The 27,705-nt window shown below is 32.8% G+C and overlaps 4 protein-coding genes and 1 long non-coding RNA gene across 5 annotated transcripts; all 5 read left to right on the top strand.

Annotated features, from left to right (window-relative positions):
- Positions 1 to 366: 366 nt before the first annotated feature.
- On the top strand, positions 367 to 3,774 carry LOC114378194 (MDIS1-interacting receptor like kinase 2-like). Its single transcript, XM_028336744.1, has 2 exons — positions 367 to 3,032; positions 3,191 to 3,774. The coding sequence occupies exons 1-2, from the start codon at positions 509 to 511 to the stop codon at positions 3,499 to 3,501; spliced, it is 2,835 nt and encodes a 944-aa protein (XP_028192545.1). The 5' UTR covers positions 367 to 508; the 3' UTR covers positions 3,502 to 3,774.
- Positions 3,775 to 6,513: 2,739 nt separating this feature from the next.
- On the top strand, positions 6,514 to 7,245 carry LOC114379201. Its single transcript, XM_028337804.1, has 2 exons — positions 6,514 to 6,660; positions 6,799 to 7,245. The coding sequence occupies exons 1-2, from the start codon at positions 6,549 to 6,551 to the stop codon at positions 6,927 to 6,929; spliced, it is 243 nt and encodes an 80-aa protein (XP_028193605.1). The 5' UTR covers positions 6,514 to 6,548; the 3' UTR covers positions 6,930 to 7,245.
- A 5,493-nt stretch (positions 7,246 to 12,738) lies between these two features.
- LOC114377969 lies at positions 12,739 to 13,365 on the top strand. The gene is made up of 2 exons (XR_003659236.1): positions 12,739 to 12,874; positions 13,002 to 13,365. It is a non-coding gene; the product is annotated as an uncharacterized LOC114377969 (long non-coding RNA).
- Positions 13,366 to 15,752: 2,387 nt separating this feature from the next.
- LOC114378610 (MDIS1-interacting receptor like kinase 2-like) lies at positions 15,753 to 19,036 on the top strand. Its single transcript, XM_028337257.1, has 2 exons — positions 15,753 to 18,322; positions 18,478 to 19,036. Exons 1-2 carry the CDS (start codon positions 15,796 to 15,798, stop codon positions 18,786 to 18,788), a joined length of 2,838 nt encoding a protein of 945 aa, XP_028193058.1. The 5' UTR covers positions 15,753 to 15,795; the 3' UTR covers positions 18,789 to 19,036.
- A 4,175-nt stretch (positions 19,037 to 23,211) lies between these two features.
- On the top strand, positions 23,212 to 27,253 carry LOC114380242 (SNF2 domain-containing protein CLASSY 3-like). The gene is made up of 4 exons (XM_028339247.1): positions 23,212 to 24,261; positions 24,361 to 24,546; positions 24,822 to 24,974; positions 25,313 to 27,253. Exons 1-4 carry the CDS (start codon positions 23,212 to 23,214, stop codon positions 27,251 to 27,253), a joined length of 3,330 nt encoding a protein of 1,109 aa, XP_028195048.1.
- Positions 27,254 to 27,705: the final 452 nt, after the last annotated feature.

The following is a 27,705-nucleotide window of genomic DNA, read 5'->3' as shown; positions in this document are numbered from 1 at the left end:
GTCCAAAGATGGGTCCAACAGACTAATCCCATCTTAAAAAAAGGTAAGACCAAAACAGCATAGGGAGCGGTGAGGGTCGCAGAACAGAACCAAGAACAAAAGGGGACAGAGTTGTTTGTCAAAATCTCCAATTCCTTTGGCCAACAGCTCTGCTGTTCTTGAAAGTTGAGTGTTTGATTGCTTCATGAATCGGTCTCAATCAGGTGTTGGTCAGTTTTCAGTTTATTTGGGAGAAGAAAAGTTGCTTCAAATATTGCGTGCGCCAAACCAATACAGCAACAAATATAAGACCTTTCTTACATTCATATATAATAATAATAATAATAATAATTATGACAAATGAGATCGTGTTCCCATCTTTAGTCAACTATCCTGATCTCCCGTGCCAGAAAATTACATTGGATTTGTTGGCACGATGGAAGGGAATCAAAGTCAAATTTAAGCCAACATATATGAAATGTCTTGCTTCAACAAACAAACAGCTTGAGTTTCTCAACATTACAATACAATGACCAACCATGCATGTTATTCCTGCCTCCTTGCAAGGTTGGTGCTTTTCTTGGCTCTTTTTCAAGGCACTTCTGCCCAAACACAAGCTCAGGCTCTTCTCAGGTGGAAACAGAGTCTCCCTGCCCAATCCATTTTGGACTCATGGGTCATCAACTCCACTGCTACAACTCTAACTCCATGCTCATGGCGAGGTATCACTTGTGATTCTCAAGGCACTGTCACTATAATAAACTTGGCTTACACTGGGCTTGCAGGTACCCTTCTAAACTTGAACTTGTCTGTTTTCCCTAACCTTCTCCGTCTTGATCTCAAAGAAAACAATCTCACTGGCCACATACCACAAAACATTGGGGTGCTCTCAAAGCTCCAATTCCTTGATCTTTCCACCAACTTTCTCAATGGCACTCTGCCTCTTTCCATTGCCAATCTGACTCAAGTTTTTGAGCTTGATCTTTCAAGAAATGATATAACAGGGATATTAGATCCTCGGTTATTTCCTGATGAATCTGATAGGCCCCAAAGTGGCCTCATTGGTATCAGAAATCTCCTCTTCCAGGACACCCTGCTAGGTGGTAGAATTCCAAATGAAATAGGGAACATAAGAAACTTGACTCTGCTAGCTCTAGATGCAAACAACTTCTTTGGGCCTATTCCTTCATCTTTAGGTAACTGCACACATTTAAGCATTCTTAGAATGTCTCAAAACCAACTCTCTGGCCCAATACCCCCAAGTATTGGTAACTTAACCAATCTAACCGATGTGCGCTTTCAAATTAACAACTTAAATGGTACGGTGCCACGAGAATTGGGAAACTTGTCATCATTGATTGTGTTGCATCTTGCTGAGAACAACTTTGTTGGTGAATTACCACCACAAGTGTGCAAAAGTGGCAGACTTGTAAATTTTAGTGCAGCATACAATAGTTTCACAGGCCCAATACCAAGAAGCCTTAGAAACTGCCCAGCATTGTACAGAGTTCGACTTGAATACAACCGGCTGACAGGTTATGCAGATCAGGATTTTGGAGTTTATCCTAATCTCACTTACATGGACTTCAGCTATAATAGGGTGGAAGGTGACCTCTCTGCAAATTGGGGTGCTTGCAAAAACTTGCAATATCTCAACATGGCTGGGAATGGAGTAAGTGGCAACATTCCAGGTGAGATTTTTCAGTTGGACCAACTGCGGGAGCTTGACCTATCCTCCAACCAAATATCAGGAGAGATTCCTCCTCAGATAGTAAATTCCTCTAACTTGTATGAATTAAGTTTGAGTGACAACAAACTCTCTGGTATGGTACCAGCGGATATTGGAAAGCTTTCCAATTTGCGGTCCTTAGACATCTCCATGAACATGCTGTTGGGACCAATCCCCGATCAGATAGGGGACATCTACAACTTGCAGAATTTAAATATGAGCAACAATAACTTCAATGGCACAATCCCCTACCAAGTTGGAAACCTTGCATCTTTACAAGATTTTTTGGACTTAAGTTACAATTCACTTTCAGGACAAATTCCTTCTGATCTTGGGAAGCTTTCAAATTTGATAAGCTTGAATATCTCTCACAACAACCTGTCAGGTTCTATCCCTGACTCCCTTAGTGAAATGGTGAGTTTGTCAGCCATCAACCTCTCCTACAATAATTTGGAGGGTCCAGTTCCTGAAGGTGGCGTATTCAATTCTTCTCATCCCCTGGATTTGAGCAACAACAAAGATTTATGCGGGAATATTCAAGGTTTGCGTCCATGTAATGTTTCTCTCACTAAACCTAATGGTGGATCAAGTAACAAAAAGAAGGTTCTGATCCCAATTGCTGCTTCCTTGGGAGGTGCTCTTTTTATTTCTATGTTGTGTGTTGGGATTGTTTTCTTTTGCTACAAGAGAAAGTCAAGAACTCGAAGACAGAAAAGTTCAATTAAAAGACCAAATCCATTTTCAATTTGGTACTTTAATGGGAGAGTTGTGTATGGAGACATAATCGAAGCTACCAAGAACTTTGACAACCAGTATTGCATTGGGGAAGGAGCGTTGGGAAAAGTTTATAAAGCAGAGATGAAAGGAGGTCAAATATTTGCTGTTAAAAAGTTGAAGTGTGATGAAGAAAATTTAGACGTTGAAAGTATAAAAACCTTTAAGAATGAGGTAGAAGCCATGTCTGAAACACGACACCGAAACATTGTTAAGCTTTACGGATTTTGCTCTGAAGGGATGCACACATTTTTAATTTACGAGTACATGGATAGAGGGAACTTAACTGACATGCTGAGAGATGACAAGGATGCATTAGAACTAGATTGGCCTAAGAGGGTTGACATTGTCAAAGGTGTAGCCAATGCTTTGTCCTATATGCATCATGATTGTGCTCCGCCTTTAATTCATAGAGACATATCAAGCAAGAACGTTTTACTGTCCTCCAATCTTGAAGCTCATGTCTCAGATTTTGGAACTGCAAGGTTTCTGAAGCCTGATTCGCCTATTTGGACATCATTTGCCGGCACATATGGCTATGCTGCTCCAGGTGATTTTGTCTCTCTCACACTTTTTTATGTTTGAATTTATTTAGTACCACTTTGGTTTAAAGTTCTCGAGTGTGGATATTTATTTTTTCTCTACTATACCAAGACTAAACACAACTTTCTTCTTGTTTGCAATTGACTAATATTCACTGTGCTGCAGAACTTGCTTATACAATGGCAGTGACCGAGAAATGTGATGTGTTCAGCTATGGTGTTTTTGCTTTCGAGGTTCTTACGGGAAAGCACCCTGGTGAACTTGTTTCCTACATACAAACTTCTACTGAACAGAAAATAAACTTCAAAGAGATTTTAGACCCTCGCCTCCCGCCTCCTGTCAAGAGCCCTATTTTGAAGGAATTGGCATTGATTGCCAACCTAGCACTTTCGTGTCTGCAAACTAACCCTCAATCTCGACCAACTATGAGAAACATAGCTCAGCTCCTTGCAATGGATACTGCAGATATGAGATGACCCATGATTTAAGTTTTTTCTTTTTTGGCTTCGCGGTAAACAATTTTCTTGTGCATGTGTTTTAATTTGTCTATGTAGACACTTATCTTGTATATATCATATCATATCCTTCACCATAGTGATAGTTTTCCCCTGCAATGTATTGAATGAAATGGGTACAATATTTTGTTTTTGAACGATCCTGCGTTTGCTTGTAGATGACAAGGGGGACAAAAAAAATAGTTCTGTATGACGATTGGTTCTACCTTCGATGTTCCCTGTTTCTTTTCTGTAGTTTTTTTTTTTTTCTCACTTAGGCTTTTGATTTGACAATTGCACATGCAACTGACCTCAGTTAACTAATCATTTTAGTAAGAATTGTTGTTTATAGTGACTAGTGATGTTTGGTTTACACTTTACGTTCTTCTCTTCATTTTTTTTGAAGTGTAATTCTTCTCTTCATTTTATAGAACTTCAAAAAAAAAAAAGACTTGGATAATATAAATTAGGAACAACCGACCTGTATGATCTATTTTTTAAGGCTTAACGTTGGTAGGACATAATAGCATGTATTCCATAAAGAAGCCGTGGCGTGAATGTGAATTGAAACAAGGAGTTATGCTATATGTCACGAAACAAATTTGCACAATAAGATAGGATGTTTTTCTCCCTTGTTTTCAATAAGAAAAATACTAAATGGTACAAATTTAATTTCGTGCAAAACACACGAATGAGTTGGCAACTGATTTGGCACAATAAGATTGAATGTTTTTCTCTCTTTCTCTCTTTTTTATAATCTATTCCCTTTCCCGTGCCTCCAACCTCCCCCTGCTGCAACCAATCGAACTTGAATCATGTTGATTCACACACTCATAAATCATACAAATTCTTTGCTGCAAGATCTCATATCACTAGTTCAAATATTTTGATATCATCAAACTCGATCTGTTGTTGTTCCCTGTTTTTCACATTTGTCTTTGTCCTCATATGAACCACAGTGAACTATCGCATTGTACCTTCAACCTTGTCCCAAACCCCATCCCTTATCAGTTATCATCATAATCAAACTATGCACCATGGGAGATGGTGAATATACTCCAGTGGTGGCTATATATCAGTTGTAATCACAATGAATGCTGGCGGCGGTAACCCCACGTAACAAATTGTTTTAGCAAAGGAGAAGTGATATTCATTTTTTAAGGGAAAATTATGTTCTGATAGCTTTACATATTTTTATTTTAAAAAAGTAAACAGACAATTCGTGCATTTCATGCAAATTTGTTTCATAACATATAGCATAGCTCGTCCCTGAAATCAGTAAAACTGCCACACATTTGTTATTTTTCTAACAGTTTCAAGCTACCATAAGCTAACGTTAGAGACTCAATTGCAAAAATTGTAAAAGATCATAGACTTAATTAAATTAAAAAATCCCAAAAAATTCAAGACCTATTGATTTATTAAACATTAATTTTAATTCTTGATACATTGTATATACAAAGAGGGAGGAGAGATTAAGTTATCTAACTCTAAAAGAGTTACTCACCATCATCACATTTTGTTTTTATAAAATCTATTGACACTGTTAAATAATTAATTTTAACTCTTAGATTTTAAAACAATTGAATGGTGAAGTGTTCTCTTATGAAAAGATATGCAATTTATTTTAGATTAAAACATAAGAGAGAAGGGTATTGTAATACACAAATTTCTTAGGAAAGGAAAGAGTAATTTACTTTAACATGAGAGGGAGGTGATTTTTTTAGAATGTAGAGGAGGCCTAACGGCCTCTAAGAACAAATCCTAGGAGGAAACCTAACACCAAAGAAATCCTGCCATATAGTAAGCTAGTGGATACATGCCTCAGGTGAATGTGGATCTTTAGCTAGATAGTCATAGTCTTCCACAGAGTTACCTTCACGAAAAGCGTGGAAAATATGGACCTGTCCTGCGATGGCCTTAATTTGTAACCATCTCTTGAGACAGTCCAGGATAGAAGCATGAGGGTGGTATGGTTGTGCTTACCGGTAATCGACACCACATGCACCAATAGCACAATCACTTTCAATCCAAACTCTCTGATATCTCTTAATTATTTGAGGCAATGTCCCGCAGTATATATAATTTACTCTTAAAGTTATTTAGTTGTTACATGATTACTTTAAAAAGTCATGCGTATTCTTTTATGTTGACAATCCAAATGAGACGTAATGATTTAAATTTACTTTATGCAAACAAGATCAAGATCAAGATCATAATATATGTATATTAAAGAAAATTACTTCTTTGAACTCAAGAAACAAAACAAAATAAAATAAAAAGATCATTAGACTGGGATTGGGAAATATCCGGTAGATGACGATTTTGAATTTAGTTGATAAGCATAACAGATAATTAGATGAAAATAACATTAAATTAAATGATGTTTGTGTGTAGCTTATTAATTAATCAATACAGATCTAACTAAGCTGGAATTTGACTTTTTCAAAATGAGAACTGGTGGATTCAATTCTTTTTTTTTTTTCACTAAGAAAGTTTCAACTTTCAATACGGTAGATTAAATCATTTTTTAATTTTATTAAGAAGTTGTTATATGTTATTAAATCAAGAACATCTTTTCTTCAAAGAAAAAAAAAGAACATCTCGAAATAATTTAATACATTGTGCATGATTTACGACGTACGTAGCTTTCATGTGCCAGACTTGTTTTCATATATTTTATCGCATGATGAAGCCAATTATATATATATATATATATATATATATATATATATATATATATATTAGGGTTTTTGACAATATTGCGGTTCTCAAATTATGGCACTCATTGTTGACTCAGTTAACGCGGAATCATCTAAGAATAATGTACACAAATTTCCCTGCCAATGTTCTAATATTTGACAGAAGAAATTACTAATTAAATTAGTAAAATGACAAAGGCTAAGTAGCGAAGTCAAACACGGCGGCAAAAATATTAAAATAAAATACTTGAAATGCAAGCAACTAGCAGCGTTTTTTGGATTATAAAGGTAGCATGCGGTGCATACATTGTGGTGTGCACCAGACTAATGGGTTCTAAGAGTAGTAGGTGGTCGGTTACTTGGGTGGTTCTTTTTATTTGTTTGCTGTTATGTTTTTCTGCCAAAGCAATAGCAACAAGGAACCTTGCTGGTTATGCAGGTAAGGGAACTACTACCTCCTCCCTCACATTATATATATGAATATTATCCATATTTGTGTTTGCATATATATATATATATGTATGTGAAGAAATTAGTCGATACAAGTGTTAATTTCTATGCAATTTTGTGGCTTCAGATGAAAAGGGTCCGAGTAGGAGACTCCTTGGCCGTTCTCCATGCAAGAGGGGAAGAATGACTTCTGAAGTGGTTCAAGGAGACAGGAAGCAGCAAAGGGAGGACAGTCCACGTTGCAACAATTATCTGTGATTTGCAGGCTGGGGTTGTTTGTATGTGTTGCAATTGCAAGGATCAACTACACGAATTTTTTTTAATAAAATGGACACATGAGATGTCACTGTTTGTTGGTTTAGTTTCATGAAATTTGTGTTCACAGAATTTCTCTCAAGAATAACTTTGAGATATATGATCAATTTAAGGATGGGTGTGGGTAATATCTGATTTTTAGAAACGGGTATAGGAATGGGTATGTACATACCGGACACATATTTGATATGTATAAGAACTAAATTTTCTTTATTTTATGTAACATATATTATTTATTAATCTTTTGTCATTCTTTGTCTTTATAATTGAAGCAGGTGCTCATGTTATTTTGGGATTTTTATTACGATAATTACAAATCATGATTGTTTTTTATGTTCGTTTGGTGATTGGATTAAAAATTTGGGATCAAATATGCATGTAATGGACTGATAAAACCTTTTTTTTCTTGAATATACACGGTGACACTATTTTATAAAAAATTAAATATTATTGTTTCATTTTTTCTTCTTAAAATTACATATATTTTTTTTTTAAATTATAGGGCGACTATGGATATGAGTATACTTGATACATGCGGGGGATGAGAATGAAAATGAGTTTTGGGAGGCAAGGACAAAGACATAGACGATGAATCACATATACCATCTTGTTCTGCTGTCATTTTTATATATTTTATACAAGACATTGTCCCAAGTTGAATAACTATAAATTTGGAATTCGATTATTCTAAATGGAGGGAAGCTAGGGTTAGCATGATCCAATCTGTGGGTCCAAAATTGATTTGGATGATTTTGAGTTTTTGAAAATAGATTAGGTGTACTTTATTAGATAATTTGAGTTGTGTTACAGTTCGTCCTAGGTCCTTCTCTTAATATTCTCTTACAAAGTATAAATTTTTAGAACAATAATGTGTTAGTAATAAAAAGAATTATTTAAGAGAAGGACCTAGGATGAACCGTAAATATTGGTATGTATTGCTTTAAGATTGATATGAACAAGGATAAATGGGTGCCAATCGGTTCCTTGCTCACCCGAAAAGAAAAACACTTTAATGGATAAAATGCATTTATAGTTATCTATGTATATTATATATAAATCTTCTTTTTTATGCATCTCTTGCCAACCTTAATCCTCGTTTCCTTATATCTTCACCTCTATTGTCATTAAAATCATATTTGTAATTTTAAATTGATAACATATTAAAGGATAATAAATTGATATTTTATTATCAAAAAAATGGAACCGCTTACATCTTCACGTCAATTGCCATTAATTAAAAGCTTCACCTCCATTTCAAATTTGCCACTTATAATTAGAACGGATAAGTTTGCCACTTAGAACGGATAAGAAAAAGATTTGAGGTTTGAGGAGCTAGCATTGCTCGAGTAGTCCTACATTAGGGATGATAAGGTAACAGAAAGAGAAAATATTAAAATTAAGAGGTTTGTATTGTTCAACCTTAAAGAACATTTAGAGAAGAAAAGTCAACATTTTTCTGTTAAAGTAGCTGCACAATCTACAATATATAAGAGTTCTTACTTCTGTAAGTAAATTTTATTCACCCAAAACTAACATAGACCTTCCATCTTTCTTTGCATGTTTAATGCATTTATTGTTCTACACCTAAATAAGCTTTCACTAATGCAGTCATAAAAGTGTTTGACTTTTCATCTTCTTTTGCAAACCTTTAAAAATGTGCATAACTATTTGATAATGATAGTAATAAATTCTAAGCCATTATATTAGTAATTTATTGTCATTGAAAACTACTAACCATTCAACTCTTCAATTGTTTGAGACTTATGACATTTTCATTTTTCCAAATGACACAAAATTCTCCTCCCCTTTTCTCTCTCTCTCTCTCTCTCTCTCTCTCTCTCTCTCTCTATATATATATATATATATATAGGATATCTCTGATTCATTATCTATTTGTTCTTACATACTATCTCCAATCCTATTTTGGGAAGTAGAAAATAGTTAGGCCTTGATAAATTCTACACTATCTTTTATTTTGTTATTCTTTCGTATAATCTTTCATTGTTCTATATGAATTATGCATACAATTATTTATGCCTGATCATAAATGCTGTATTTTGTAAATGAAAGATTATCCATTATTCGACAAAGATTGAGAATGCATAAATGACATCAAAAGACCTATTTTTCATTGTGAAATACACCGTGTAATATTAAGATTCATACTTCCGCTTCAATAAAAATAATTTAGGTTTCTGATCTTCTAAAAAGTGTTAAATCCTCATCAGAGGATGTTTTTAATATAAGTTAAGTTCCCTTTTTTCATTCCTTGATGAAACAATTGTTTGGAATCGAGGTTTCTTTTTCTTTTTTGGTATCATTATTTTTATGGTACTAATTTTATTGTCTTTTTGTACTCAATTTTAATATATGTTGTATGGTTTTTGTGAATATGTTTTTTCTAAGCATTGTAATATGGTTCAACTATTCAATATGAGTGTGCCAACTAATTGCCTTGTAAGTTAATCTAGAAATTAGATAATCCTTTCTATTGTGATCTTATTGGTGGTTGAAAAATGTGCCAACAATCAAACAAGTTTGCTGGAGGAACTTGTATAAAGCATGAAGTAGAATGAAATTGATGTATAGTAATTGAATAAGCCACCAAACACTGTCATACTTGAGGTTGATTTAGATATTTTTTAACAACTAACACTTTGGATGTTTGCAGCACAATTATTGTTTAGTATATAAAACATCCTTTTAGAATTTTCAATATTTCATCTGGTTCTCAATTGTTGGAGATTTAAATTTGCTATAATCACTTGTCAAAAGTTTAGGTCATGTTAGTTCAAATGAAATATAAATCAATTGTTTATTTGTATCACATACAAAAAAGTAATCACAACTAATTTCAATTTCTTATATCCATAATCATTGATGTTATATAACATGCTTTACAAGAAAGATAATAATAGCTCAAACTTATAGTTGCATAATTCATATTTAACAAACAAAGATATGCATTATACTTAGGATTAAAAACAACCTAAACTGGTGATATGTATGAAGTAAAAAGTGTTGTAGAATGACTTACATTTAAAATAAGAAACTAGCCAAAAACAAATGTGGAAAAAAATACCAAGTTAGTTAATTTTTTAACTCAATCATTGAAATATGGTAGTAAAAAAAGTATAAAGACACTTAGGTTGAGTCTCTAATTTTGTTTTCCAGCCTAAAATCTTTGAAGATATTATAGCTATTTTTCATTAATAAAGATATTTAATTTTAAAAAAATGTATTTAATTTGACTTATATAATGTCATTTGATTTGCTCATTTTTTTTTTATTTCGATGAGAGAATATCCTTGGGTGGTAAACCACCCTTAAAGCAATCATTACCAATAGTGAATACCAATTGGACAATTTTAACTATAATTAAAATTTTTGCAGAAACTCCTACCCAACTTTATCATTAAATGCTTATTAATTACATAATTTTTTTCTATTTGTTTACCTCTATCCAGTTTAAAAGTTTATTACTATTAATTTAGTGTGGCAACCTCAAATAAATTAATGTGTGCAACTTTTTGAATGTTCCCATTTATTCATTGTCTCCTCTTTCCAACTGTTTTATATATATGTATGTGTATCTCTCATTCATATTGTAATCATTTTTTGTTCTCAACATTCAGCGCTTACAAGTATACGGGTGAAGAAACCATGATGATTATAAAATCTACAAACAAGGTCACCGGCCGGGGTGCTTTCCCATAAACAAATAGAAAAAGGAATTGGATTTGCTTTCCCATGATGATTATTGAATCCAATTCCTTTAAACTTGTAGTGAACGAAAAGTAGACTACAAAGAGATTTGGGACCCTCGTCTTCCTTCTCCTGCTAAGAACCATATTTTAAAGGAATTGGATTTGATTGCCAACCTGGCTCTTTCATGTTTGAAGACAAACCCTCAATCTCGATCAACTATGCGAAGTATATATATCTCAGCTCCTTTAAATGTAGATTGCAGACATGAGATAACTCGTTATATATTTAAGTTTCTTTTGTTTGTTTCATTGCTTCGCATAAACTATTTTCTATATTTGGACACTTACCTTGTATCATATATATCCTTCACGGCTTCACCATAGTTATTAATGTTTTCCCTTGCATGGCAAGCAATGTATTGAAATGAAATGGCTTAAATATTTTCTTCTTGAACTATATATCCTGCCTTCGCTTGTAGATGACAACGGGGATCCAAACAATTTATGTAAGGCGATTGGTTCTACTTTCAATGGTTCCCCGGTTCTTTTCTCTGCAGTTTATTTTACTTCCACTTTTGATTTGTCAATTGCACATGCAAGTGACCTCAGCTAACTAATCATTTTAGTAATTAAGAATTCAAGTTTCGATCATCCTACAACAACCTTGCTGAAAAGTGAAAACTCACATATCTGTCTCACCACACAAGTTTTATCGATTCTGTATTGGTCTTCTTCCCTATCGATCGTAATGGCAAGTGTTATTGGCTAGTGAAAACCCTAGAAAATCTTAAGGGAACATGAACCATGTATGTATGACTTCATCAGAAGAAGACATATCGAGGCAAACGCTTCCATATATATTTATGTTCGAAAACAAGAAACTATAAACTTACACGCATCCTAAATGAGGTCTAATATGTTGAATTTAATTTTATGAGAAAAAATAATATTTTTATATATCTTTTTTCCTTAAGTACTAATGAAAAACCTTTTTCAAAATTAGGCTGGCAATTGACTTTTTCAAAATGAAAGAACTGGTGGATTCAATTATTTTTCTTTTCATAAGAAAGTTTCAACTTTCAATACCCGGGTACAGTAGGTTAAATAATCTTAATTATTAAGTTGTTATATATGTTATTAATACATCTTGAAATACAATAACATTGTACATGTCTTTCTTGTTGGCCTTATATATATATATATATATATATATATATATGAGGTATCATATGAAAATATGAATGATTAATTTCAATCGCTAAATTAAAATAAATGTTAAGATTAAAATATTTTAAATTCAAATTAAAATTTTATAATTATAAAATTTCTATAAGATTTACAGATAGAAAAATTAAATATTTTTAAGATTAATTTATGGTGTTCTAAAATATTTCAAACATATCATCATTATGATTGTTTTTATCACAATTGTCATGATTATTACCGCAATGATTGCTGCTATGACTCCCGTTGTTGTCACCAACGACGACAAAACAACATGGTGATGTTGTTGGCGACAATAGTGATGATCATGACAATAATTATGGTGTTAGTAGTTACAACGATTTTAATATAAATTAAATTTTTAGAATATTTTTTATAGAGATTTTATGGTTAAATAAATTCTTAATTTAAATTTAAAATATTTTAATTTTAATTTTTCATTTTAATCTAGTGATTGCTATTAACCATTTTCATTCTTACCTGACATGCCCATTCTCATGTAACCCGCTCTATATATGTATTATTGCATATATGTATGCATGATGAAAACACGATTAACAATGACGATTTTAATTGAAAAAATTGTGGTTCTCATATATATGGCATCCATTGACTCAGTTTACAACGCGGAAGTTTCCTTGCATTTGTTATATTGACAGAAGATAATTAAGTGACAGACACTACATGTCACTAGGTAGCGATCGAAGTCAAACACGGGGCAAAAATTAAATAAAAAGTTGAAAAGCAAGCAACGCACGACCACCGATTTTTGGAATATTATAAAGGTAGCATTAGCTCGCGTTGAGTATATTCATTGTGGTGTGTGCGCTAGACTGATGGCTTCTAAGAGTAAGAGCTACTCGCTTATTTTGCTGCTTCTCTTTCTTTGTTTATTAATGCTGAGTTTTTCAACCAAAACAATAGCAAGGAATATTTACCTTGCCGGTTATGCAGCAGGTAAGTGAACCCCATATTCATATGTGATATGTGTTTCTTGATATATATATTTATACACAACTACGTACGGAGAAATTTAATTAAAGGAACGAAATAAGTGGTTCTTATGTACGTAATTTTGTTGTAGCTTCAGATGAAATGGGTCCAAGATGGAGAGTAGTCCTAATTGGCAGAGAACAACCTCCATGTAAGAGTAAGAGGGGAATAAGAGTGATTTTCAGGAACAAGCTAGGAGATGCTCCACGTTGCCACAATTATCTGTGATTGATTTTCAGGGATGCGTACGTATTGTATGCGTGGTATTGCAATAGCGCTGCGAGGATGAAGTGCAGAAAAAAAATAAACATGAGATGAGACGTCATTTATTGTTTGTTGGTTTAGTTCATGCAAATTAAAATTGTGTTAACATAATTCATCTATAAGAATCATTTTTATATATGATCAACTTTATCAAACATGTTGTATATATGTATAGTTTATCTTTTAACGTACATTTTTGTTTTTTTAAAAAAACTTTAACAGAGTTAGATCCTAATTAATCCTTAATGAAAATATGCATTCAAATGACTCAAATAATTCTGAGATTAGACCTTTTGACTGATATGCAGGCCATGCACAAGGCACAACCGATAAGTCTTAAGCAAGTTTAGCCACAAAAGAATAGTAGGTTAAATCTTAATTAGCTCCAAGGTTGATCCATGTTCCTAAACCGGCCAGTGACCATAGGCCAACCACTATAACAAATTATTTTATCACGCAATAGTTTTAGGACTCGAATAAGGATGCTTGAGTTTTTAACTGACTTAGGATTCCTTAACCAGTGTTTTCTGTGTTCACTGATGAATAATTTAAGACGTTCTCTACTCTCGTGAATGTTCTAATTGCAATTTTCGTCGGATGTTGTAATTTCCAGGACATAAATTGTAGTATTTTTTACATAAGAGATTAAATCAAATTTTTTGTTCTTTTTTAAGAACTAAACTGTCAATGCGCTTACACTTTCAAGGTTGAAAGTGACCATTTACGTTTTTTATTGTAAAAAAATGCTACAGATGCATGTTACAATAATGCAAATTAAACTTCACTTTAAAATTTTGTGTAGTTCAAGAAGAAAATGACTAAACTACCATTTTAGTCTCTAAAAATGTATATCATTGTCATATTAGTTGTTAAAATGAAGAAAAATTTAAATAAGTCTCTAAGAAGTGCCATCCATCAACAACATTAGTTCAAAATTCAAAAAAATGTTTGACTTAAATGATTATATTAACATATATTTAAAGACTAAATGGCAACGAATGATTAAATTTGGAAACTAATATGGAATTTTCTCAGTTTCAAGATCTAATGTGATAATATTTTTAAAGACTAAAATGATGATTTACTAAAAAAATTCAAATAAAACACAAATTAATATTTGAGTCAATTAAATTAATACAACAAATGGAAATATAAATTTTGTATGAAGTATATGAATATTTAAATTACAAAGGTTAAAAAAATTTATACAAAAGGAGCAGTTCGTTTAAGAGGCTACTTCATGTATTTTTTATAAAGAAAATTTTAGAAATCAAATTTAGTATATTATATTTTTGTATTTAATATTTTACATGTTTTTTTAATATTTAATATTTTTGTTTCTATTTATTTCTAACTCAAAATAGTATATATTTTGTATTTCGATATAATTTTTATTAATATTATTTCCTTATATATTTTTTAGACATAATCTTATCTACACCATTTCATGTATATATTATTCAATAGAACTTATTGTGACACTCTTTTACATTTTTATTTACTATACTTTATTCTCAACAAAAAATCATTTACTTTTTTATTATATCATTTATGCATATTATATATTAAATTTAGTTAAATATATTGATACTTTTATAATTTAAATGATCTGTTTTATAATCTTAATTTTCTTTATTTCTTTCTTTTCATGACATTATTAGTATTATCTATTATATCAGAGAATTTTATTAATTTTATTAATTGACGCGAGATTATTCTAATTTAATTAATAATTTTAAGTTTAAATTTTAATATTCAATTACATTAAATACATTGAAAGAATAATTGACCGCTGTTTATTATAATGATTCTACCCAGTGATGTCACTCACAAGTGAGAGTAAACAAATGCATTTCTTTATTTTAATAAAATTATAAATATTTATCTTAAAATTTTTATTTTACATCTCCTATTTTTATGTATTTGAATTTCTTAATTAATTTTTATGTGAGGATAAACAAATACATACTCGTTATTTCTAGTAAAATCAAAAGTTTTTATTTTAAAATTTTATATTTTACACTTATTGTTACATGTTTGAATCCACTACCTTATTTTTTTCATTTTTCTTACATCTCTATTTATGTCTTTATCTTTATATATATATGATAATTATTATTTTTTCTTAAATAGATTGTCTCCATTGAATCAAGGACAGGGGAGGGAAAAACTTCTCATAATTGAGTCGTCAAATTTGAATTGGCGGGGATGGAGATCGAATGAGACAGTTAAAGAGGACATGCATGCACAATACACATTTTTATCGAAACCCATCTTCAAGTCTTCACTCTAAAGCTGTTTCTTGCTTTCACATTCTTTTTGCAGTTGGATGTCATAAATTACGTTCTCAAATCAACGATTAACGCGATCCTGTTCTCATTCATCAAATAAATCAACTATATATCCGAGTCAACCATGCAAGAAAATAAGGGTCGATGGGACTGTCGGTTAGTGGAAGGAACAAACAAACGTAATAAAAGTCTTGATAAAACAAATGCACAATAATGCATATATGCCATAGATACTTTGAAAGTGATAGAAACGATGGATATGGTATTTATATCTTTGAAGTGAACAAATGTAACTACTGCCAAACAAATAAGCAGTTTCTGAACATTACAATGAACAATCATACATGTTATGCCTGCTTTGCTATTCCAGCTACGTTGCTGCTCGTTTTGATGGTTCTTTTTCAAGGAACTGTTGCCCAAACACAAGCTCAGACACTTCTCAGGTGGAAACAAAGTCTCCCTCACCAATCCATTTTGGACTCATGGATCATCAACTCCACTGCAACAACTCTAAGTCCATGTTCATGGCGAGGTATTACCTGTGATTCTAAAGGCACAGTGACAATTATAAACTTGGCTTACACTGGACTTGCAGGTACCCTTCTAAACTTGAACCTGTCTGTTTTCCCTAACCTTCTCCGTCTTGATCTCAAAGAAAACAATCTCACTGGCCACATACCACAAAACATTGGGGTGCTCTCAAAGCTCCAATTCCTTGATCTTTCCACCAACTTTCTCAATGGCACTCTGCCTCTTTCCATTGCCAATCTGACTCAAGTTTTTGAGCTTGATCTTTCAAGAAATAATATAACAGGGACATTAGATCCTCGGTTATTTCCTGATGGATCTGATAGGCCCCAAAGTGGCCTCATTGGTATCAGAAATCTCCTCTTCCAGGACACCCTGCTAGGTGGTAGAATTCCAAATGAAATAGGGAACATAAGAAACTTGACTCTGCTAGCTCTAGATGGAAACAACTTCTTTGGGCCTATTCCTTCATCTCTAGGCAACTGCACACATTTAAGCATTCTTAGAATGTCTGAAAACCAACTCTCAGGCCCAATACCCCCAAGTATTGCTAAATTAACCAATCTAACCGATGTGCGGCTTTTCAAAAACTACTTAAATGGTACGGTGCCACAAGAATTTGGAAACTTTTCTTCCTTGATTGTGCTGCATCTTGCAGAGAACAACTTTGTTGGTGAATTGCCACCACAAGTGTGCAAAAGTGGCAAACTTGTAAATTTTAGTGCAGCCTACAATAGTTTCACTGGCCCAATTCCAATAAGCCTTAGAAACTGCCCAGCCTTGTACAGAGTTCGACTTGAATACAACCAGTTGACAGGTTATGCAGATCAAGATTTTGGAGTGTATCCAAACCTCACTTACATGGACTTGAGCTATAACAGGGTGGAAGGTGACCTCTCTACAAATTGGGGTGCCTGCAAAAACTTGCAAGTTCTCAACATGGCAGGGAATGAAATAAGTGGTTACATTCCAGGTGAGATTTTTCAGTTGGACCAACTGCATAAGCTTGACCTATCGTCCAACCAAATATCAGGAGACATTCCTTCACAGATAGGAAATTCCTTCAACTTGTATGAATTAAATTTAAGCGACAACAAACTCTCTGGAATTATACCAGCAGAAATTGGAAACCTTTCCAATTTGCACTCCTTAGACTTGTCCACGAACAAGCTGTTAGGACCAATTCCAAATCAGATAGGGGACATCTCGGACTTGCAGAATTTAAATCTGAGCAACAATGACTTGAATGGCACAATTCCCTACCAAATTGGAAACCTTCGTGATTTACAATACTTTTTGGACTTGAGTTACAATTCACTTTCAGGAGAAATACCTACTGATCTTGGAAAGCTTTCAAATTTGATAAGCTTGAATATGTCTCACAACAATCTGTCAGGTTCTATCCCTCACTCCCTTAGTGAAATGTTTAGTTTGTCAACTATCAACCTCTCCTACAATAATTTGGAGGGTATGGTTCCTAAAAGTGGCATATTCAACTCTTCTTATCCCTTGGATTTGAGCAACAACAAAGATCTATGTGGGCAAATTCGGGGCTTGAAACCTTGTAATCTCACTAATCCTAATGGTGGATCCAGTGAACGAAACAAGGTTGTGATCCCTATTGTTGCTTCCTTGGGAGGTGCTCTTTTTATTTCTTTGGGGTTACTTGGGATTGTTTTCTTTTGCTTCAAGAGAAAATCAAGAGCTCCAAGGCAAATAAGTTCATTCAAAAGTCCGAATCCATTTTCAATTTGGTACTTCAATGGGAAAGTTGTGTATAGAGACATAATTGAAGCTACCAAGAACTTTGACAACAAGTATTGCATTGGGGAAGGAGCACTGGGAATAGTTTATAAAGCGGAGATGTCAGGAGGTCAAGTATTTGCTGTAAAAAAGTTGAAGTGTGATTCAAACAACTTAAACATTGAGAGTATAAAATCCTTTGAGAATGAGATAGAAGCCATGACAAAAACACGCCATCGAAACATTATCAAGCTTTACGGATTTTGCTGTGAAGGGATGCACACATTTTTAATTTATGAGTATATGAATAGAGGGAATTTAGCTGACATGCTGAGAGACGACAAGGATGCATTAGAGCTGGATTGGCACAAGAGAATTGATATTATCAAAGGTGTAACGAGCGCTTTGTCCTATATGCATCATGATTGTGCTCCACCTTTAATTCACAGAGACGTATCAAGCAAGAACATTTTGCTGTCCTCCAATCTTCAAGCCCATGTCTCGGATTTTGGAACTGCAAGATTTCTAAAGCCTGATTCGGCTATTTGGACATCATTTGCCGGCACATATGGCTATGCTGCTCCAGGTAAGATTTTGAGTGTTTGAAATTTATTTAATACCAATGTACCATTTTGGTTTTAAGTTCTTGACTGTGGATAGATACTTTTACCCTACCCTACCAATACCAAATACAACTTGCTTGTTCTTGTTTGCAATCGACTAACATTGACTGTGCTACAGAACTTGCTTACACAATGGAAGTGACTGAGAAATGTGACGTGTTCAGCTTTGGCGTTTTGGCCTTAGAGGTTCTTACGGGAAAGCACCCTGGTGACCTTGTTTCATCCATTCAAACTTGTACTGAACAAAAAGTAAACTTGAAGGAGATTTTAGACCCTCGCCTCTCGCCTCCTGCCAAGAACCATATTTTGAAGGAAGTGGATTTGATTGCCAACGTAGCTCTTTCATGTTTAAAGACAAACCCTCAATCTCGACCAACTATGCGAAGCATAGCTCAACTGCTTGAAATGGAGATTGCAGACATCATATAAGTTTTTCTTTTCTGTGTTCGCAATAAACAATTTCTCTATGTAAACACGTACTTGTCTTCTATCGTATAATATCCTTTACCATATATAGTGACTGTTTTCCTTGCATAACAAGCATTGTAATAAATATTTTCTTCTTGAATAATTCTGGCTTTGTTTGTAGATGACAAAGCGGACATGAAATATAGTCATGTAAGGCGATACTTTCAGTAAATTTTATATTGTTTCTAGTGTTGATTTATTTTATTAGACCTTTATGAAAATGTTATTGCCATAAGCGTTATGTATCATACACAATAGTATAACACTCCATTTTCAAACTCAAGTTATAAATCGTTACATAGGAAAATCATCATGTAATTAGAGAAATTTTAGTAGTGGCTAAATGAAGAAGGAAAACTGATTTGTAATATTTGAATTAAAATTTTGGTATTTAACTTCAAAAAATTTAAAAGTACAAAAACTTTGAAAGTAAAAAAGTAGTTTATATGTATATAAACTAGAAACTGACACATAAACCCATCAAGACCTAAGTTTTTAAGTTAACATATGTTTCTTTTATTAACATTTGTTATTACCTTTATTATTCTAAAAATAAATCACGTTATGTTTCAATTTAATTATAATGTTTGCAAATTATAACAAACGTAATTATTAGAACAGAATTATTAAGAAACCTTGAAAGTTGATATTTTGTTTGATAATAATCGTTGTCAACTCAACAGACTTAAAAATGTTTGACAATGAATATTTGTTAATTTTAAAGTAACAAAAGAAGCTGAAAATATTTAAAAGAAAAAAAATTATCAGTGTAAAATACTAAAATGTCAATTAAATTAACTTTGAGTGGAAATTATTAGTAATGTTAAATGATTTTTCTTTAAGACATTACGTGGTTACATACTAAGTAATCTAATCAACTGTATGCTATACACACACAAAAAAAGAAAATTGAAGTTGAAGTTGTCAAAAGTGATCAAGTCAAAATCTGAGTAAAGACTTATTTATATTGTATGGGAAATGGAGAACAGATTACAAGAAATTCCTTTTTTTTTTAAATGATAAAATCAAATTTGACATCGTCAAATCTGGCTTATATATAATACGTAGAAATCCTAAATCAAATTCTAAAGGAAGAGAAAAGATCCGTATCAAAAAAAGAAAAGAAGAGAAGATAAAAACCTACAAAATCTAATTTAATCAAATTTAATAATATATTATGTAACCAAACAAAGGACTATTTTTCTAATTAAATTCAAAAACAAATTTGAATTGAAACTCAAATTCAACTTTTACTTCTGTGTAATTCTCTCAATGAATTACTATATATGTTGCTTTAGTCAGCCTAGCAATTTTATATTTTGATTTATTATAATTTTATATAATATTATTTTTTCATTTTATTTCTATATATAAATTTATTATTAATAATGAACACTGTTTTATTTTTATAAAATTTTAATATAAATATTATGATATATATAATTTGATTTGGTCTTTTATAATTTGGATATTAATAACTTATAAAATGATATTTTATTTTATTTTTAGTATATATATATATATATATATATATATATATATATATAGTGTGAAGAGATTTCCCTTTGCATAATATAAAAAAAATAAAACATTCAGATAAACATGAATACGATTGCCTATTAATTTGTTATTTTTTATTGATTGTTTATTTTTTGTAAGATTAGTTGATTCATTTTATGTTTCTTAATAGTTGTTATGTTAGTAGTTTGTTATTGTTATGTTAGTTATTAGTTATTATTTAGGAAGTTAGCTTATTTTACAACAGATCTAACAAATTAAAGCACGGGGTGTTGACGTCTCATTGAACCCGGATATGAGAGATCCTACACAACTGTAGACATATTTAAATTAATATTTTGAAGAGCAAGATTTGAGTACTGACAAAAGTTTGACATAAGAATGTAGACATGTTATGAGCATTAAGAAAAAATAAAGATGTAAAAACATTCTAAAGTAATTTACATCCAGTATTATTTGGAGGGTACGTACCCGGAGAGAATGTTAACATCTTTACATTGAAAGCACTTGCAGCCAAGTTATGAGACGTGAACTTGTCACCGTATCGCTGAAGGTGGCAAGGTTTACTTCTTCAAGAAAAGAAAGATTGCATGTGGTGGAGAGTTGGTGACTAAGAATATGATTGACATCAAAAGAACTAAGATTTGGAGTAGAAAGCACAAGTTTGAAATCTTGCCCGTGTTTTATTCTCAAACTGGAAAGGGATTGATTAGATATCCAAAGGATATATATGATTATATATGTGGTGTTCTTGTGCATCATTATGTAAAGAAAAAATTTCAAGGACCAAAGTTTGAAAAGGGCTCAGCACCATCATTGATCCTGTCCTGTTGTCTTGCCTATGTCTCTTCAGCACCTTGTGGTTTGTGATTGGAGGAAGCCAATTGTTATTGAACCACTGCCCGAAACACCAAATTATCCTCGGAGTCCTTCAAACACACATTGAATATTTTGAGTCATCAGCTTCCACTTCAGGCCTGGGTTTTACGATTTCAATAATATATATATGGCCCTATAAATGCGAAGGGTATAACTCCTTCGATTATGCAGGACTGTGAGATATAAACTCAATCTTGTGATATTATATTATCTATTATTATCGATTAAAAAAATTAAACTTATAAATAAGTTTTAACAAAAAATTCAATCTGAATATATTATTAACGATTATCTTTTCCTTATTTACAATTAAAATAGTAATAATAAATATATTTCTCTTATTTTCTAAATAAATTAATTTCCTATAAAATTTTCCTTCTAATAATTGGATCGGATAATATCTCTGATTTTTATTTGATTCATCAAAAAAATCTATTTTCTATTTGTTAAATAAATTCAATTCCTATAACATTATTCTCCCTTAAAAAAATAGTAACTATACTTTTTCCATTTCTATTTTTAATGAAAAAAACATCAAAATAAAAAAATATCTTTCCATTAATAAAGTATCACGTTACCCACTAGTCACACTAATCACTATGAAGCAATCGATACCATGGTCAAATAAAAAAAAATTGATAACATACTTAACTAGGAATATTAGACTTCAAAGCACTATTGGAACATAATAAAAATACAATTAAAGACAACAAATTAATTTAAAAGAAATAAAAATAACAATATTTTTTTTGCCTATCTATAGGAATTGAATTTATTTAACATATAAAAGAGAATAAACTATTTAATAGAAGGAGTATGATTATTATTATTTTTTGGAGGGAGGCATATTATAGAAATTGAACTTATTTACTTAACAAATAGGAAAGAGATACTATCTTTTTTTAGTGAAAAATATTAGGTGATGAATCTTTTTAATAAATAAGAGAAAATTTTATTATTTAGGTTAGAAGTAAATCTATTGATTTAAATAAGAAAATATAATTATTATCTTGAAAGAATAATTAATAATATATTAATCTAAATTAGGTGACATACGTCATTAATTATTAATATTGCACCAAATAAATATATGCATATATGAAAAGGGAATGGAGAGTAAGTGAGTGAAGAGAATTTTTCAAACTATTTATAGAAAAAAAAATTAAATCTCTTTGTAGGTTGCTAAATTATTTAGTAATTTTTAATATGATCGTTGAACTATTATTTTTTCAATCAAGTTATTCAACTTCTGTTTTTTTTTAATTGGATCATTTTATAAAATAGTCATTACAAAAAATCAACCATATGAACCTAATTATTTTTCAAATCCAATATAATATTATCACATATATGAAGGTCTGAAGTGAATATTCTTTACCTTTTGCAAGTTACAATGACAACTAAAACTATTTTTATCAAAATAGTTATTCTAATTTATATGCATATAAGATATAAGATAAGATATATTAAAATTTCAAAATTATTTTTAAATTTGTTTTTATAGAAAAATAGAAATAACTGTAAGGCGTTTAAAGTGATAAAATATATATGATGAGACATAGATTATGCTGATATTGCATAGATTTGTTAATGATTTCAAAAGATAAAATAGTATTTTGAAAATATAATTTTCAAGATTGGTATTCTGGGAAATCCTCATACTTTTTGACCTTTTTTAGTTACAAGTCTGTTAGGTTCTTTGGAACTCAGAAACTCAGAAGTCAATTCTTATTCTTGTTGGCGCGTGTTTAGGAACTCTAACTCATTAGTCAATTCTCCATCTGTCTCTCTCGTTTTCTTTCTGACCACGTTTTCTTTTCTTCTTCTTTCTCCGAAAAAATACTACACGCATTGTCTCAGTTTCTTTTTCTCCTTCGCACCCGTTACCACTTATCACATTCTTTTGTTGTTTGAAATGTATCGAGGGGTTCCCGTTGCATGCAGGACGCGTAGCAAGCGGGGAAGGGTGGTTGGAAGTGGTTTAATAATGGGCCAGAAGAAGAAAAAGGTGCATGACCATGAACCTGTGTCTTTGAAGCGTGTAAGGGTATCTGAACGAGGTTTTGATTGTTCGGGAGGGCATGCTGGTGACCCTATTGTAATCGGTGACAGTGGTGATGATGTCAGTGAGGCTGAAGAGGGGTTGAGGCATACTGAGAAGAGGTTTCTGGTTGAAAAGGAATGGAAGAGCGAGGAGGGTAAAAGGTGTTCTGTATTTGTTGATAAAGTTGATAACTTTGGCAATGATGACTATGCTTGCGTACCTGAAAACCGGGTAATTTTGCCGGATGATTCATATGGGGATAATCAGAGTGAGAAGGAACATTGCGCGGATAAAAGTGGTTCAGATGATTCTTTTTTGTGTTTAACGGAGAGTGAGGATGGCGCCACCAGTGATGAAGATTTTCAGGTTGATTATGATGAGAATGATTGCTGCTCGAGCAGTGAGGACAGTGATTCTTCTTCTTATGATGATGATGAGAGAGGGGGATACAGCAAGACGGTGAAGGAGAGGGTGAGAAAGGTGGAGGGTGAAACTGAAAGTAGTGGAGTTTGCAAAAGAAAAGGTGGAAGGAAAGATAATGAAGAGGGGGAGCAATGGATTGGTGCTGACTGTGCTAGTGCAACCTCTAGTAAATCTGAGATTTATAAGCAGGAAGCAAGGAATGCAGCACAGAAACATGAATCAAAGAGAGTCAAAAGTGCCAATGTTGATGCAGAAGTCTTTGGTGATCACTGGAAAAGTTCAGGTTGCTCTATGCCTTCTGAAGCTGAAGCACTAGAGCATAGGAAGAAAAGAGATACAGGTCATCAAAGTGCGTCATTGCAGAAAAAAACAGAATATTCAACTATGATCAAGAAGAATCTTGATGACCATGAAGGAAAAAAGCATCATCACGTCAAAGGAGATTCAGCTAAAGTTGTGACAAAAAAAGACAGGAAGGGAAGAAAGCATAAATATGGGTTTAATAGCAATAAATGTGAGAAGGTACGGGTGGTGGATGATGAAACTGGTGACAAAGATGAGCTGCATGAAGTCCTAAGGATGCCATCTAGAACAAAAAACCGATGTTTTAAATTATTTAATGAATGCTTTTGGGGCAAGAATGATTCTGTTAAAGATGATTCCAATCAGTTGGAAGAAAAGGATGATGATTTTGGTCAGGGTCAGACTAAGCCATTAGCTTCTAGGGAAACAATCCCTTTGGATTGGAACTTTATGAAGAAAGAACCTATTGAAAATTTGGAGTTTGAGAAGGAGTTAGATATCTTGTGGGGTGAAATGGATATGTTGCTTCGAGGTGAAGAAATTGGGTCTCAGGTAAATCACTTTTACTAACTGAAAGGCTGAAGAAAAAATATGTAAATGTAATATAATTTCAGTTATAGTCATTAGATGTTAAGAGCACTTTAATTTTATGTTTGTATTTTTACATGCATATGTGAGCGAAGTAGTACTTAAGAAGGATACTTGTGGTAGATTTTGAATATTTGAGCTCTGTTTTGAATTCTTCATGTATGGATAGATGTTCAAACAAATTGTTATTTATATGAGAGGAGAAATCATTAACCAAGTTTGTATGTTATAATATGCAGGTTGATAATATTGGAACAAATGAAGCAAGAGAAAATGAAGAAAATTCAGCGTCGCAGTGCAAGCATGATACTATTTTTAATGAGGAAATTGGGATATACTGCAGATGGTGTGGTTGGATTGCCACTGAAATCAAATATATCACTCCACCATTTGTAAGCACAGTTTCAATTTGATAATGGTTATAGAAAACTAATTTCCTTAAGTTTAGGATGTTAAGTAGACTTTGTTATTGGTCCTAGCATTTTTTTTTACTTATAAACTTAGGCAAAAAGGCTGATATGTGTTATCATCTATTGAACTATGTTGCTAACTATTGTTAAATATTTATGTGTTCTTTTCTTGTTTAAAAAGCAAAGCATTGATTGACTGCTGCAGGCTTAAATATTTTTTTGCTAATTTATGTTTGTTCTGATTTGACTGTCATGCTTAATGAAATAGGTTGATAGGAAGTACTTATGTATATGCCCTTGTTTGTGTGTACATAATACAGGTGGATTCTGAAAGATGTTGCAGAAGGGTGTCATCTGGTGGAGGGAACACCTCACAGTTTGATGGGGATCTGTTTAATGATCCTGGTGATGACTCAGAGGCAGTTTGGTCTCACAATGAAGGCACAGTTTGGGACCTTATTCCTGACATAAAACAAAGCTTGTATCCTCATCAACAAGAAGGGTTTGAGTTTATTTGGACAAATTTGGCAGGAACCACTGACCTTGCCAAATTGAAGAGGGTTGACCCATGTAGTGAAGGTGGGTGCATTGTTTCTCATGCTCCTGGAACAGGAAAGACAAGGTTGACCATGGTTTTTCTTCAGACATATTTGCAATCGTTTCCAAAGTGTCTACCTATTATCATTGCTCCTGCCAACATATTGCTTACATGGGAAGATGAGTTAAGGAAGTGGAACATAGGAATTCCATTCCATAACTTGAACAATTCTGAATTATCGGGAAAAGAGAAACTCATTAATGAAGTTGACTGGTCTGGCAATCAAAAGCAGAATAAGGATGCCATACGTATGGTGAAGTTGTGTTCATGGTACAAAGAGAAGAGCATTCTATTAATCAGCTACAATTTGTATGAGAAGTTAGCAGGATCCACGGCTGAAGGTGATGGGAAAAAAGAGAAGAAAAATAATAAGATGAAAAAAAAGAAGAAACGTGCAAGGCCAAGGGAGTACATTGAAAGTGGAATGGGAAAGGTTCTGCGTGACTATCCTGGTTTGCTAGTACTTGATGAAGGGCACACTCCTCGGAATCAGAATAGTTATATTTGGAAGGTTCTTTCTGAAAGTAGAACTAAGAAGCGAATCCTTCTTTCGGGGACACCTTTCCAAAACAATTTTTTGGAACTTTACAATATTTTGTGCTTAATGAAACCATCCTTTCCTGACAGCATACCACAAGAACTCAAGAAGTTTTGCCAAAGTAGACAAATGCAGGAAAGGAAAGATGTGAGCTGGGATTGGGAACCTGTTTCGTCTGGAAATACAGCTGATGAGAAAATAAAACTGCTAAAATTGCTGATGAATCCCTTTGTTCATGTTCACAAAGGTAGCATTCTTCAAAAGAACCTTCCTGGGTTGAGAGATTGTGTGCTGGTTTTGAAGCCAGACATTTTGCAGCAAGAAACTCTAGAGAGCATTGAATATTCTCAAAGTGCACTGAACTTTGAACACAAGTTGGCCTTGGTCTCTGTCCATCCATCCCTTTTCCTCAACTGCTCTCTGTCAAAAAAAGAAGAATCTGTTGTTGACAAGGGTAAGTTGGAAAAGCTTAGATTGAACCCTTATGGAGGGGTCAAAACCAAATTTCTGTTTGAGTTTATAAGACTATGTGATGCAGTTAATGAGAAAGTCCTCATTTTCAGCCAATTCATTGATACCTTATGCTTAATTAAGGACCAACTTGAGTCAGCCTTCAATTGGTCTGTGGGGACAGAAGTGCTGTATATGTATGGAAAGCTTGACCATAAGCAAAAACAGTCCCTCATTCGTAGTTTCAATGATTCAAATAGCCAAGCAAAGGTGCTGCTTGCTTCTATAAAAGCATCTTCTGAAGGCATTAACTTAATTGGAGCTTCAAGGGTTGTGCTTCTTGATGTTGTTTGGAATCCCTCAGTGGAAAGGCAAGCTATTTGTCGAGCATATAGACTTGGACAAAAGAGGGTTGTTTTCACATATCATCTTCTTGCACAGGGCACCCCTGAATGCACAAAATATTGTAAACAAGCAGAAAAGAACCGGTTATCTGAACTTGTTTTCTCAAATAGAAATGCTGAAAGTCATAAGCTCAAGAGTAGTGGAGTAATGCTTGAGGATATTGAGGATAGAGTTCTTGATCTCATGGTTCAGCATAAAAAACTCAAGGATATGTTTGGTGAATGTCTGGTTCAACCAAAGGAGAGATATTTGGAGACTTTGGGCCCTTGATGCTTTGATTTTTGAAATTTTGTAAAGTTATATCTGATTGAATCATATTTTTTGTTTGACAGTAAAATGTGAGCAACACTTACTGCTAATGGTTGAATATTGAAGTTCATTATTGACTCCATTATTTGATCATGCATGTGTCATTCTGTTTGGTGCACAACATATTTCTAGAATTTTTTAGTTTGATGTCTGAATCTTATTTCTTGTTCTGAGAATTGCCTTTATAAACCAGATAACTGTAGGAGCAACTCTGAACAGCCAGCACCATAAATGCAATTGTAAACCCAATTAGTGGATTTTGAACAAGGTTTGGCCCAACTAGAATGGTCACACTTTGTTGCTACTGTAGCTTGAATATGTTTACATAGACTTAAGAACCATTGATTACACAACTGTTTATGTAGCAGTATGTTATCATTAAGAAGGAAATATTTCTTTTTCATCCACCTTCC

The sequence above is a fragment of the Glycine soja genome, chromosome 12 (genome assembly GCF_004193775.1).
Source record: "Glycine soja cultivar W05 chromosome 12, ASM419377v2, whole genome shotgun sequence".
Lineage (NCBI taxonomy): Eukaryota > Viridiplantae > Streptophyta > Magnoliopsida > Fabales > Fabaceae > Glycine > Glycine soja.
The sequence above is the reverse complement of the archived record's forward strand: the minus strand, read 5'-3'. Positions and strand labels throughout refer to the sequence as shown.

Bases quoted from the DNA above. Each gene is read 5' to 3' on its own strand.
- LOC114378194 (XM_028336744.1), top strand. From the start codon at position 509: ATGACCAACCATGCATGTTATTCCTGCCTCCTTGCAAGGTTGGTGCTT. The intron at 3,033-3,190 runs GTGATTTTGTCT...ACTGTGCTGCAG, and splicing joins ATATGGCTATGCTGCTCCAG to AACTTGCTTATACAATGGCA.
- LOC114380242 (XM_028339247.1), top strand. From the start codon at position 23,212: ATGGGCCAGAAGAAGAAAAAGGTGCATGACCATGAACCTGTGTCTTTG. The intron at 24,262-24,360 runs GTCCTAAGGATG...GATTCCAATCAG, and splicing joins ACAAAGATGAGCTGCATGAA to TTGGAAGAAAAGGATGATGA. The intron at 24,975-25,312 runs GTAAGCACAGTT...TACATAATACAG, and splicing joins AATATATCACTCCACCATTT to GTGGATTCTGAAAGATGTTG.
- LOC114378610 (XM_028337257.1), top strand. From the start codon at position 15,796: ATGAACAATCATACATGTTATGCCTGCTTTGCTATTCCAGCTACGTTG. The intron at 18,323-18,477 runs GTAAGATTTTGA...ACTGTGCTACAG, and splicing joins ATATGGCTATGCTGCTCCAG to AACTTGCTTACACAATGGAA.
- LOC114379201 (XM_028337804.1), top strand. From the start codon at position 6,549: ATGGGTTCTAAGAGTAGTAGGTGGTCGGTTACTTGGGTGGTTCTTTTT. The intron at 6,661-6,798 runs GTAAGGGAACTA...TTGTGGCTTCAG, and splicing joins GAACCTTGCTGGTTATGCAG to ATGAAAAGGGTCCGAGTAGG.